General features: G+C 52.8%; 1 protein-coding gene across 1 annotated transcript; it reads right to left on the reverse strand.

Annotated features, from left to right (window-relative positions):
- Positions 1–8,255: 8,255 nt before the first annotated feature.
- On the reverse strand, positions 8,256–13,025 carry ATOX1 (antioxidant 1 copper chaperone). Its single transcript, XM_075715741.1, has 4 exons — positions 12,994–13,025; positions 11,728–11,803; positions 10,223–10,380; positions 8,256–8,468 (listed from the first exon to the last, which is right to left on the reverse strand). The coding sequence occupies exons 1-3, from the start codon at positions 12,997–12,999 to the stop codon at positions 10,247–10,249; spliced, it is 216 nt and encodes a 71-aa protein (XP_075571856.1). The 5' UTR covers positions 13,000–13,025; the 3' UTR covers positions 8,256–8,468; positions 10,223–10,246.
- Between the last annotated feature and the right edge of the window lie 1,257 nt (positions 13,026–14,282).

Here is a 14,282-nt window from a genome sequence, read left to right on the forward strand (position 1 = left end):
TGGCTCCCACGTGTGCCCGAGGGCTCCTTTCCTGCTCCTCTCCCCCGGGTTAACTCTGAAGAGTGAAGGTCCTCGCTGCCTGAGGTGTGCCTGGACTGACACCGATGTCATCTTGCTCAAGGTTTGGGCCCCCATGCTGTTCTCCAAGGAATCCTCCAAGGAATTAGAAATAGTGAGTGGTACTGAGAGAATCTGTGCTGCTCCTGGATGGAAAGGTGGGGGTGAAAAGGTTGGACAGGAAGGGACATCTCTTTCTCTGTCCCCTCCCCAAATCCCTCCGTGTTAAACCTTTTCCAATGGAATCAGAAAGTACATCCATCTCCCTGACTTTGCTGGAGCTCTGTGTGGAAGAAACTAAGGGAGGGACTAACACAGAGCGAGATTTCCTCTCCCAGACCCTTTTTTTTGCTCCCAGCCTGGGAGCAAGCTCTGCTCTGCAAACCTGGAAGAAGCCCATTTCAGCATGGGACAGGGACACTTTCCCTCCCCACTCCCCCATGCGCTGTGGGGGCTGAGCCGCTGCCCAGCCGGGGGCCAGAGAGACAATGCCAGGCGTGGGGAGCAATGCCTGGCTTTCATTTTTGTGCACACACACACAAACAAGTTTGCTTCTCTGGCAGCAATTGGCAGCTCTTCTGTTGGGTTTGTAAATCTGGAAATAACAGCTGGAGGTTTTCTGTGTTATCCCACTCTAGGGGTGAATTTTAAAACCCTCCTGCACTGGGTTGCGTTGGGCTGGGTCTATTGTTTTCCATGGCAAAGAGCGGTTCATGTCCAGCTCCCTTTGCCTTAAAGTGGCTCTTCCAGCATCTATCCCAAGTGCAGCTCCAGCTGTTCGCTGGAGCTCTGGGCAGCTCACGGGGAAGGTTTGCTGGCTTCTTGCTAATGCAGCCTCTCTGCTGAGCTGCCTGGCATGCAGCTGAGCACCCACCGCCCCACTGGCATGCCGAGACCTGTTTAGAGGGGTTGTGGCCAGGCTGGCTCTGCCAGGGACGAGGGAAGCAAGTGGACAGCAGGAGAGGCTTGGAGGCACTCAGCTGAGATGGTTGGTGGGGTACAGGGGCCCCACCTTTCTGGTTTTCCGCTGGACACACCAGGAATTGTAGTTCCGGCTGTTCCTGGCACGTTCATCATGGAGGTGGCCCTGGGTGGCCAGAGCTAGTGGCAAAGGATGGTGATCCTTACCTGGGGATACACATCCCTGTCTTCAGCACATGGACCCTTGGTGAGGAGCCAACAGCTCAGCACAGAGCCTTTAAAGAGTCAGAGCTGGCCTCTTGGTTTCCTATGCTCTTGCTTTGATCATACTTTGACATATTTTGACCTCAGGGCAGGGCAAGCTTGGAGGGCTGCTCCTGAAACTGGAAAGCTGAAAATCCCCCGGCAGTTGTAAAGCCAGAAGGGAGGACTCTGGAAGTGCCACATCTCTGCTTTTTTGGCTTCTTCCTTGGCAAAGGACAGGCTGAATTAAGAAAGCAAATGGAGAGGAAACCGTGGAGAAATAAGAGCAGCACTGTGAGTCGAGGACGCTCTGGACTCAGTCCCATCCCGGTTACCCTGGAAATTGGATCGTTCCCACTGAGCCGCCTGCTTTGCTGGCTGCTCCTGGGAGGGCACGAGCATTTAGCACTGATCAGAGGCAGAGGAAGTGGGGAAGGAAAAAATCAAGGGAAATATAGATGCAAATGCTGGTATCGGGGTTTTCTCCACCAAAGGGAGACCCTAAGCTCTTTGCCCCAAGCCTTTGTGGGGGTGATATGAAGAACGAACACCAGTGCAGCTGAGACACAAAGGTAAAGCAAAAGCCAAAGGACCATAGGCGCTCTTTGTAGGTCAGCGGCGCAGCACAAGCCTGCACTGTGGCTCGTTTGCTGAGCCTGGGAGAGCCAGCCCCAGGGACACCAGGGTTGCTCCCTACAACGTTGTCCCGAGCAGGCAGCACCCCAGGCACAACCCCCCCCCCCCAGCCCTGCCTGCCCTCGAGACAGCCCCGTGTCCCTTGCAGACTTCTGATGCAATCGGCGGGATGACCCTGACTCTGCACAACAGATTAAGCTGTGCACAACAGATTAAGCCAGTGGCCCCTGCTGTGATTGCTGGGCATTGTGCACGATGCTAACGCTGGCTTCTGTGGGCCAAGCTCTGCCCATGGCTGAGCAGGAGCTTCGGAAGGGGGGGAATTTGGTTTATCTAAAATGGGACAGGAGGGTAACTGGGCACAGTGGATTCCTGCTGCATTCAAGCGTCTCCTTTGATTCACAAGGGAATGAGCTGCATTTGTTTTAACATTTTCTCATCAGATGGGCTGAGAGAGATGGTCCTGTCCTGGGAATTTCATACCAGCTGGGAACTGTGGAGAACTCTAAAATGCTGCAGCATCTCTCTTGTGGCTGTGCCAGGGCACAGTGACAGCACAGCAACCCACTGGTGTGGACTGGTGAAGAGGAAACTCGAATCCAGCTATGTAGCACCCAGCAGTCTTTTGGGAAGTGCGCAGGAACAGGCATGATGAGCAGGAGGACAACAGCAGGAAGGGCCAGGCTGAAGGCTCCTGCCTATGCAGACCAGTTTCCCTTGTCCCTCCCAGGTGACCTGGGACAGGTCCATGTAGCAGAAGAGTCACAGAGCAGATCTGCTCTCCCCAGAGCAGCCAGGGACCTTGCATCGTGTCCTGTGTATCCCACAGCCCCTCTGAGGGAGCTCCTCACTCATGAGAGCTGGCTCCCTACCTGCTCCCTATTGCTGCCCCAAAATGTCACCACCTGCAGCAGCTGTGGGGCTGTGAACCTCAGCTCTCCAGAGTTCAATAAATTAAACCTTAGTCCAAAAGGGGCTTGGGCTGTCTTTTGCAAACAGACGCAGCACAAAAGCTGCCTTTCTCCCTCTCATTTGACTTTGTTTTCTCTCCCTCCCCATCTGCTTTTAGCCAAATGGTTGAATAGCTTCAGTATATACTGCAGGAGGCTAAAGCCAAAGGCTGGAGCACCAGGGAAGGATGCAGAACAGCAGCGCCCTGTGGCCGCTGCCTTCCGGAGGGGCTGGGAACTGTTTGCTACCCTCACTCTGTAACCCAGCCTTGATCACCTTGCTGAACCCTTGGATAAAGCAGCTCAAAAGAAAATATTTGTGCTCTGGCTAGCACACATGTGCACATTTCCTGCTCTTTAAGTCCTTAATTAAGCCTGTTTTTTGTTTGCTTGTTTTTTTTGTTGTTTTTTTTTTTTTTTTTTCTATTTATGCTGCCACAGTCTTGGAGGGGGGAGTCTGTCAGGTCCCCATGTGTTTTGCTGTTTTGGAAGCTGCAACGTGGAAAGCTGCCTGTGATGGTCACACAGGGAATCTGCATGTATGGACAGGGGAGTGGGAACCAGCAAGGGCCTTTGGCGTTGCTCTGTACGTCAGTGCAGCAAGCATCAGGACAGCTCAGTGCATCACCCGTTACAGAGTGGCTCAGCCTGGCTGTGGCCTCGCAACAAGGAAGATTGGGTCTCTGTAGGCCTTATTGAAAAGATGCAAGACCAGCACATTTAGTTCAGAGAGACAGCCAAGCTTTTTCCAGCCAGTTTGGGAGCTTGAGTCCCTCCAGGGGACCACGTTATCTGCCTGTTTCACCACACTTGGCTTCCATTGGCAGAGATGTACGACCACTTAGGGTGATGCTCGTGACTACAGACACCCAGCCCAGTGCAACAGGGACCTCCAGGTCCAGCTGCACGGCTCTAGCTCAAAGAGCAGCTGGTTAGGGCAATGTTGCAGATGTTGACCCCAAAAGTGTTGGGGATATGATCCTGCCTGCAAGTCAGACATCAGTCATGGTGCTCATCCAGCTCCCAGCTCCGCTACTGCCATGCCTGGGCTGGGAGCTGGCAGGCGAGTGAAGGTGGAAGCTTAAGGCGGGTTGTTTCTTACGGCAAACATTTAAAAGCAGAGTAAGACTAGAAAATCCCCATCTTTTGGTAATGAATCCCCCCCATGTAACAGTCTTAACACCCAGACATGACATGCCTGTGGAATTCCTGAGATTGTTGCAAATTGAACCCTTCTTTCCCACCCTGAAATTTCACAGCAATTTACCTCTCCAAGCCATCAGGGATCACCGCTTGCAGGCACCAAGGGGGATCTCCCATTCCTTGTCTGCTTTCTGCAGCCTGTGGTGCTATTTTGGAAATTCTCTCATTTAGTGGGTGGTTCAACTGAGTACAACGGCTCCTTTGGCTAAAATCATCCCCTGCCTGTCATCTGGTAATTAGAAAGCGATGAAAAGCCAGTGGTGCTTAAGGCGGCTCTGGGATAACCAAGGCAGCTTTTTCTTTGTGGGTAAAGGACTGGGCTTTGGAGGCTGTAGACTTTTCCACTGCAATCAGATTTTGGTTTAAAAAGCAGGGGAAGGTAACACTGGGTGAAAAATGACACCCAGAAGGACAGCAGCACTACAAGAAGGGAAACACAAGGAGGTGGGTGAGAAAAGCAAATGCCTTCTGTTGGAAACACCACGGGGAGGGGGGGAAACAAAAGGACTTTTAAAGCCTGTCCTTCCAGGTTTGCCCAGTTCTTACTGGTGCTGCAGTTAGAGGCAGTTCACAACTCTCACAGTTCAGCTGGAGCTGGGCCGAGAACCTCATGAAGAAACCAGAAGTGAACTCCGGCTGCTGCGAGGACATCTTCATGGATGGCAATGCACCAAATTGCACCTCAGCAGCCGCTCGTCCTGCAGCTGGCAGGGCTGACACGTCCCTCTTCCAGCAGGTCACTGGGATGTCCTGCAGAGCCAGGGTAACTGTGGTACAGCAAAGCTCCTTTTCCAAGTGCCACCCTTTCCTGTTTGCATTCCAAACTGAGCATTTCCTTGTCTGAAAACAGCCTCACAGCCTCAGTGTCTGGCATATTGTTTCCTGTGGAAATTATTGTGAGCATGTTATCTGTGCAGGCTTGTTGGGGTCCCTCTCTGTGATGTGCAACCTGGGGGCCAATTTCAGGCCAACCTGATGAATGAAGATTTTGAAGATCTTGAAGTTGGGCAGTGGCGGAGTGAAGAGACTCTGCTTACATACTGACTGTCTTATCCTTTTAGACTCTATGAAGGAGCTGTTTTTTCTCCCAAAGCTTTTCCATAAGCCTCTCAGACTGCCACCCTGCAGGTCTGCTGCTCTGTTGAGATTCCACCATCCTTCCTTAACTTCCCTAGCCCAGCTGTAATCAGCCCAAACGCAGCCCAGACACCAAGGCAAGGACTCTCACAGGGTGTCATTACTCAGCTCTGGCTGCGTGTTCATGGGAGAGGTGGCCTTTTGGGAGGCACCCTATTCTCCTGCAGAGCCACTGCTTCAGGAGTGCTGGTGCAGAGCCTCCTGTGCTCGCTTGTCCTGGAGCAGGACGAGCAGGTCATCTTCCCCAAACACCTTATCTTATCCGGAGGAAAGGAAAGCAGGCAGAAAGAGAGCAGTCTGCAGATTGCCAGGTCCCGTTTGAAACGCCCTGTTCCCCTGATAAGCCTACAAGGTTGATGGGGCAGCACACGTGATGCTGTCCTGCTGGGCTTTTGGTGGAAAAACCAAGCAGCAGCTTGGGTGTCATCCTCCAGCCTTGCTCTAATAGGAGTTGTCCCGGTTCTTTGGTATTTTCACTAAATGTGCCTGGAGTGCTGGAGTTAGTGACCATCATGGTGCTTTCCTCCTCTTGGCTGGAGAAGAAACCCTAGCAGCTCCCTTCCCTTCTCCACAGGCCCAGGGGAAAGGAAGAGGGATGCGACAGGAGGGTCTGAGCACTGGGGCCACTGAGGGAAGGCTGAAGCAGGGCTCAAAGGAGCCCTTGGTGCTTTCCCAACTGCTCACTCCCATCGGCATCCTCAGGGTATGGCACCACAGAGAGGTGGCCTATACAGACTTGTCACCCCTCTGTCCCCTCTGCTCTGGGACACTGAGTGAGGAGCAGGACATCAAATGCCACGAGCCATCAGGTATGAACACCCACAAACCCTGCACACACAGAGTCTCCATTGGAAAGCAAGTGGCAGGGACACCTCAGGGAAGTGGCTGTGGCCAGTCCCTGCCGTGCTGCGCACACAGGGAAATTATAGGGGCTTTAAATGACGCTAACGGCAGGGTAGAGCACAGCAGCCTAGCGTAACGATTGCCTGCTGCGAGGGACAGTTAGAGGCATTTCTTAAGGCCCAGGGCAGGAAGCAGGAGGGGAAGAGCCCCCAGCCTGGACATCACTGCTCCGGTGGATGGAGACCAGCTCCAGGCAGGTTTTCTGAAGGGTCGCTTCGCTCCGCTCCGGGCAGCATGTATTCCCACCACACTGCAGTCAGCTCAGGGTGACCACAGCTCGCCACTGCGGCCAATTTCCACCCAAAGCTGCAACATCCTTTTTGCAGCAGTCAAGAGCAGCGTCCAGCCCCTCCAGCTGCACTGAGTGGCAGGGGGAAGGCCTGGGAGACTGCAACCCTGCAGATGGGTGCTGAGACTTCAGGTATCTGCGCGAACCTCCTGGCCAGTCGTGGGTAGAAACCTTTCCTTGTCTGGCTCACAGATAAGCAGGCTTTAACCAAAACAGATGGTTCAGCAGAGCAGGGAGAGGGGAGCAGAGTAGCCGGGGGAGTATGGATAGCATAAGCTGCAGCCCAGACATCAAGGATGAGCAGCCTGTTTACAGCAAGACAGACTGGGAGTTATCCTCTGTGGGCACAACATTGCTGGTCCCACCTGCCAGTTTGGCAGAGAGCAAGCACCACAAGGACTGCTGGCTCCGAGGCCAGCTGTGCCACCACGTGCCATCCAGCTCCACACCAAATCGACAGCACAAGTCCTCTCCCCGCCCAGTGCCACCAGAGCAGAGCCACTGGGCAACCAGCTGCTGGTGGATGCACTGGCCGTGCCTGGGAGGAAGCTGAAAGCAATAAATAATAACTAACATTGGCAAACACCAGCTCAGACCAACAAGGGCAGGGGGCTGGAAAGGGGATTCACTCGCTCACCCGGGACCCCGGAGGTGTCATGCCGTGCATCTGAGTGCACTGGCACAAAGTAGAAACAGGTTGTGGTTCTGGGCCTTGGCTCTAGAAACTTCCTGCCACTGAGAGGTTTTAATGCAAGAATGTTTTTAATGCAGTGATGTTAGATTTATATCCTTTAGCTTCCCTTAAACTAAAAAGTAATAAAAAGCGTCTGCAACACATTCCTTGAAGCGTTTCCAGCCCCTGCAAGTGCACCTACAGCAATTAATTGTGCTTTAGATCAATGGCAAAGAAGGACTTGGAAGTACTAAAGCTCTCTAGGAAAGCCTAAACTGTAACTATGTCAAAAGCAATCTCAATGTGCAAGTATGAAAAAAACTGTTAAATATAGAGCAACCTTTTCCTTCAAACTTTAGCTAGTTTTCCTCTCTATAGAACAAATTGCATGTGACTGGTAGGCATGGCAGACATCCCCCAGGTGAAACAAGAGACAGCAGACTGGGACAGACACATGCAATCTTTTCACTGGGCTGAAAACCTGAATTAAATGAATGGGAGCTGGACAAATCAACAATATAGCTCATAATGCTGGTCACTGGGCATGCAAGATTTCTCATCAGCACAGGCATCTCCTGCTGTGCCTGTGGGTGCATGCAGCACCTGGGGATCCTGCCCAGCATCAGACCCCCATGATGCTATTACCCATTTGGTTGAGATTTTGGATGTGAGCAGAGGAGGGGGCAAGAGGAACACTTGACAGGGGAGGGGACTGATCCAGGTGTCTTGAGCTGGACCCAGGAACCGGAATGATTCCTCAAATTTCTAAGGTCATGCAGTGCCCTAAAAAGCACTGTACTAAACCTAGGCTGAGCCTGTGCTCCCTGCTCCTACTTGCAATTTGGTTGGCTGGTGAGCTCAATCATGTTGCTGGGGTCCAGTGACTTCTGCCTTGTGCCCCATCTAGCTCAAAAGGACACTTGGTTATCCTTGACTTACGGGGGCTGCAAGAGTCCCTTCTTCCCAGCACTTGCATCCCAAATGGAAAGTTTGTCTGTTCTGTGATGGAAAGACATCTGTCAAGACACAGATTCCCTGAATCAAAGTGACATTGAAGTTCAGTTCTCCTGAGACATATCCCTCAGGCAGAGGTTGCAGTCAACTTCTAAAGATAGGTGCAATTTCCTGGGAGACCTGTCTTGCATGTAATGGGTAGTTTCCCATCCCTAAGAGCCATCTCTTTTACAGAAAACCACTTAAAGCAGTACAAGACACACAAGACACATAGACATACACTGAAAGATAGAAGCAGCACCTCGATTTACTGTGGGACTAGAAACAGCATATAACCTCCTCCTCTAGTTTCTCCACTTTTAAAGCCCAAGACGCAGCTGTCTCCTCCTGCCAGCCCTCTGCTTTCCGACATCTGGCAGGGTAGTAAAGGTGAAATGACAGAGCAAGTTGGGAGATATGCAAACAGTTAAGCCATCTTTTTGTTGAAGTCATGTTTGAGTTCCTGCAAAATAAATAAATAATAATAAATAAAAGGAAAAAATACCAAGGCACAGAGGAGATAACGTTATACAAAGATGCCCTCTGCCGGTCACAAGCCAAAGGAAAGCCAGCCACCTGAGCTCTGTGCCAGTGATCTGCAACTTCCCTGCCTCCTTTTATAGACGAACCCCTAAAAATATTCCTTATGGAGGGAAAGGTGCTGTAAAACTTAAATTTAGTGTCTTTTCCCATGACAGCTGAAGTGATCTAGCAGCAAACTACTAGCAAGGGCAGTCCAGCCACCCCTCTCCTTTGTTTTGGATCTTACGATACTTGGGTAAATCCATAGCTTGAGTTAAAATCCAGCAGGAAAACAAAAGCATCGAGAGAAATGTTCCGCCAGGTTGGCCAGCTGACCTGACTTCCTAGCTCGATGTAATATAAGGAAAGTGGTGAGAACACAGGGCCAGAGAAAAAAGGGACACATCCACATTATCTGAGACTGGCTTTACTGTAATGGTTAACTTTTGAAGGCATTTGAGACATAGTCCACAAGTCCCTGCAAGTTGAAAACAGCTCTTGCAGTCAATACTATGAGCTGAAAACTGAGGCACTAACCAATTCAGAACATGTTTCTCTCCGTTTTAAATAGCAATGTTATCTGATTAAAGCTATGCTTTTAAACAACTTCTAAGAAGTATTGAGAGCTTGCTCAAATGATACAAACTGCAGATTTTAAATTTGTTAAGTCAGTCTATTAAAACAACGCAGATCTATTGCATGCACACATCAGCATCAGCTCAACTCTTTCTTGTATCAGTTTAATTCCTGCTGGTGTAAATTCCTGATTTAATTTACTGAATAGGAATTAAATCAGCATGAACTGGTTTCAGTGCATCTGTGCTAGGTATTTGTGATGATCAAACTAGACCGTTTTAAAACAATGTCATTGGATTAGAAAGCTCCACTGACAGAAACAAGCTCTTAAGAGATGCAATATAATAATCTTGGACTCTAAAGAACAATGCATGCAGTGAGTGGGCAGCCCTCTCCTCCCACTTCATTCTTTTCCACTGAAAATGAACCCTGTCTGCAAAAACATTTTACAGTCAGGAAAGAGTTTTGTACATGTCCTCATACTGCTGGGACTCTAGGAAAACTGACAGACTGCAACAATCAGGTTGTCTTTGGGACAGATGTCCAGTTGGCCAGGGGCTGTATGCACTGGGAGCTATTCTGAAATCCAACATTTTATGTCCATGAGGGCAGCAGGGTGCTGCTCTTTTTCCATCCTTGAGTTTAGTGGAGGATTAACAGTGGTATCAACAGAATCAGATGTTGGAGGTCCTCACGCTAGCAACCAACCCCCTGCATCACGCACCCACAGGGGTCTTTGTGTCCCATCACCCTCCCCCCAATACGCTGGGGGCCAGCACTCTCTCTGGTCAGCTGGTGAATGTCTCTGGGATTTGTTTTCATGCATGATATGCTCTGGCAAACTCTAGGTTCACCTGGGAACGGCACAGAGGCTGTGTTCTACCTCTCCACTACAGCCACGGTTGGGATCACATGGGCTTTGCGGAGTAGCGAAGGGGTCCACACAGAAATGGTGCTGACTGTGTGTGGTCCAGCTGCTTCTCTGATATGAGGGGTTTGCTGAAGCTGGACCTGCAGGTCTTTCCTACTTTGTGCTTCCTAGGAAGGAGCCTGTTTTACTGGGAGAGCTGGAAAAAGCTCAGATCTGTCTCTTCAGCATTTCATACACCTGGTATATACCTAGCCTCCTCACACCAGGCAAGGCTACTGCGCAGACTTCTCCCCAAGGTAGGAAGCGTTCTTTCCAGTCTTCTTTAGGGTTTCCAACAGGGTGTCAATGTTGTGCTCCGAGTCAATGCACACCTTCTTGTTGGGCAGGTCAATATCAAACTGGACACCTACAAGGAGAGGAAAAAAAGATTGCACAGCTAGAAGCAACCAAATGCTGCGAGCATGGGGAAAGCTCACCTTCACACATTTGTGCTCCCAAGGCCATCAGTCAAACGTACGTGTGCTTCCTGCCAGCAAACCCTGATACCACCACCAGCCAGCAAAACCAAACTGGTGTCTTACCAGCAATGGTATGAAGGAAGACAGATCTCCTATTGATCTGCATCAGGCACCATAGTTTCTCAACTGCTTTAATCTGCTCACCCCACCTGGGATCAATGCAATCACTCAGGCAATAACCAGAATGAGCTGAATTTAAACCAAGCACTATAATCTCCAACCAGCTCAGCCTGTGCTGTGGTTTAGCATGGATAGGCACTAAGGAGGGAGTTAGCATAGGGGTTAGGACAGGTTTCCTCAGTGGCGGTACCAGCTAACAGCTGTAAGTAGGAGGGACGGAAAAGACGCTTTCCCATGTGGATTTCCCAGTGGCTAATAAGAGTAAGCCACTCTCAGCCCAGTGAAAGGAACTGGACATGAAGTCTCTATCCAGCCACATACTTTCACAAAACTTGTAGGTATGTATCAGCTTTGAGAGCTCTGCCATGTCATCACATGCGGCTGATATTGGCCAGCATGTTGAAGTGATGGAGAGGCTGACAACCACAGACCGAGGAAGCGGGATCACCACAGCCTGGTAACAGGGTCTGGAAGAAGTTGCAAGGCCTTTGCCTTGGTGACTGAAAGCTGTTCTCACTCGGTGAGGACAGGGGAGCAGGATGACAGGTCCTCACAACTGGTTAGTGTGGGTCAGATCCTTCTCTCTTGGTAATCCCAGCACAAAGGAGGCACAGGTTATAATTTTCCTGGTGGTATTAAAAACAGGCTGTGCGGGCAACCACCAAATGCTCTACTCAGCAGCTCTTCTCTGTGACTGCTGATGACACATCTAGGGAAGCACCACAGATACCCCAAGCCTCCTTGGGAACAACGCCTGGCAGGACATCCACCAGGCAGGACATCCACATCAGGCAGCCTGAGCAGGGGTCTACCAGTGCCATTCCCAAAGGGTTCAGGATGAGGCCCTAGTGATTCAGAGCCACCTGCAGCCATGGCAGCTCCTTCCTCCCTTGACATTTCTCCAAGGGTCACACGAGTCCTGCGAGCAATCAGTGACTCGTTACTAAGCAGCAGGCTCAGAGCAGAGCAGGGAGTGGAGGTTTCAAATCAGGCACTTTCAGCTTTTACCCACAGCACTACCCTTGCAAGATGGAGGATCCCAGGGCACTGACATGCTGCCCTGGAGCTGGAGTTGCTCCGGCAAGCTGGCTGTCACATACCCAGCACTGACTCACCTCCCAGCCTGTTCAGGACACGGGTGACCGCATTGGAGCAGCCTTCACAGGTCATGTCCACAAAGAACTCGTGTTTCTGAAAAGAGACAGATGGGGGGTCAGGGAGGATGCAGCCGGCAGCACACCATGAGCACTTGTCCTCCACAGTTGCCTTTTTCCTTTGAGAGGTGGGTTCAAATCCTCCCCAACCAAAACGTCCACACGTGCCACTACGGCATCCTCAGCAAAACCGAGAGCTCTCGGTACTCCTCCCTACGGTGTCCTTGTGCTGTCCCTCACAGCATAACCCTAGGGGCCTTTGGAGGCTGTCTGGCCCCTACTCAGAGCAGGGCCACCTTCAGGGCCAGCGCAGGTTGCCATCTCTGTGGGCCTCTGCTGGACTCGCTCCACTTACCCTGGAGAGCCCAGGAGAAGCAAGAATCCTGCCACCAGCTACCCACTGTCCTGACTTAGTCTGCAAGGTTTTCGGTGCTTGCCCATCATGTTCTTCTTGTGTCTACAAGGCCTCTGCTCCCCAACATAATAAACTCATAAGAACATTAACAAAACTGACATTTAAGGAACATTGGTGCTGTTTTTTCATCCCTTCACTCCACCAGGGCCCCAGTGTTATCTTCACTACTTGTGAGAGATACTGGGTCAACATAAACGTGCTTGCCTGTAACACTAATCATCGCGTTCAATCTTTGGCACCAGACGGATCCTAATTTCCTTTTCTTGCACATGCTTTTTACTTTCCTTAAAAAAGAAAAGTAAAGCTGTTTATTTGTTACCCGCAACCCATATTTTTTTCTGTTCAAAATCACCCTTTGCCTCCCGCCACTGAGAGGCAAAAGCTCTCACGGGCACAATTCACCCGGGAAAGGAGTTGGGGAAGGGCCCTTCCCATTAGGATTTTCCAGAGTAATCAGCATTTTCTTGATTTTTACTTTACAAATGCCCTGCGTGCTCTGGGGGCCGGAGGGCGGGAGCGGGATGGGGCGGGAGGGGTCCCAGCGCAGGGCCCCCCCCGGGGCCGCGCAAGCCCCGGTGGCTGGGGGAGCCCCGCCGCCTCCTCCCGGGGCCCGGGGCCCGGCAGCGCCCTCCCCGCCCCGCCGGGCCCAGCCCCACCACGTCCCGCGGCCCCGCACAGGCCCCCCCCGGCCCCGCACAGGCCCCTCCCGGCCGGCCCCCATGCCCGACCCAGCCAGGCCCGGTCCCAGGCGCCGTGCGGGGCCGACCCCGGGCCGCGATGGGCCGCCCGCGCCCCCCGGGCCCGGCACCCACCGGCATGGCGGAGCGCGGCGGCGGCGGCTCCCGGCTCTCGGCGCGGCGCGGAGGAAGGGGCGGGCCGCGCCCGGCTCCTCCGGGCCGAGGCCGGGCCCCGAGCGCCGGCCCCGCACAGCGCCCCCGGGGCCGCGGGGAGGCGGGCGGCCCCCGCAGCCCCGGCCCCGGCCCCACATGGGCCCTTCCCGCACACAAAGGGCCGCGGCGGGGCAGAGGCCGCCCGGCCTCTCCGGGCAGGGAGGACCCCGGCCCCTCTCGGTACCCTCGCAGGGGCAGAAGCCTCCCCGCCGCCTCATCTCTAGCCCCGTGGCTCCGCGGAAGGCGGCGTTTCTGAAGGTTTTGCAAAGGCACCCGTGGGCCGGGACCCGGTGTCAGCCGCAGGGGAGCCCAGGGCGGGCGGCGAGGCTGGAGGCAGCTGCACAGAGAAGGTTTCAGCACAGCAGGAGTTTGGGGCTCCTGGCTGCTGTTTGCACGGACGTGAACTGGCTTAGGCCATGGGGTGCAGGCATTCGGACGCTCTTTGGCCTGTTCTTAACACGGGTCAAATGGCTTTTAGTGGGCTTTTGGGGATGGCAGTTTAATTCTTAGGAGTATTTGTGGCTGAAACACAGCCCCGCTTCTCCTGGTCATGTTTCTCTTCTCATTTTTCTGATACTAAAATGCTGCTGCTCCTCATGAGGAGATGCACCGGGGCTGTGGTTGGACCGATGCTGGCTGGGTTAGGGTGTAGCTTGAGGTTGGAGTAAGGCTGAGGCCTTCAGAAGGCATGAGATGCCAGAAAGAGTTAAGGAGAAAGCAGCAGAGAAGGCTTGTACTCGGTGTGGATCCCTAACAGCTGCCTGCACCCAGCCTGGTGCTGTGCCTGCACCCTGCCTGGTGCTGTGCCTGCACCCTGCCTGGTGCTCTGCCTGCACCCAGCCTGGTGCTGTGCCTGCACCCTGCCTGGTGCTCTGCCTGCACCCAGCCTGGTGCTCTGCCTGCACCCAGCCTGGTGCTCTGCCTGCACCCTGCCTGGTGCTCTGCCTGCACCCAGCCTGGTGCTCTGCCTGCACCCTGCCTGGTGCTCTGCCTGCCTGCTTTACAGGCTAAGGGCAGGCACAGGGACAAGGTGGCTGCAGGAGGGAGGTGGGAAAAATCATAAAGATGGGGCAGGAGGCACGGGAGTTGGCTGGGCTGCTTCAGACAACTCGTTCCTCTCTGTCTTTTGAGGTTTTGAGATTTACTGGCTTTGGAGAGCTCTGGCAGACTGGATTATTGAATGAGGGAGGTTTGGGGAGGGGTCTCTACTT

This window comes from Pelecanus crispus, chromosome 8 (assembly GCF_030463565.1).
Source record: "Pelecanus crispus isolate bPelCri1 chromosome 8, bPelCri1.pri, whole genome shotgun sequence".
In the NCBI taxonomy this organism is placed as follows: Eukaryota; Metazoa; Chordata; class Aves; order Pelecaniformes; family Pelecanidae; genus Pelecanus; species Pelecanus crispus.

Excerpts from the sequence above, each read along its gene's own strand:
- ATOX1 (XM_075715741.1), bottom strand. Across the intron at positions 10,381-11,727 it reads TGTCCTGAACAGGCTGGGAG|GTGTCCAGTTTGATATTGAC; the intron begins GTGAGTCAGTGC and ends CTCTCCTTGTAG.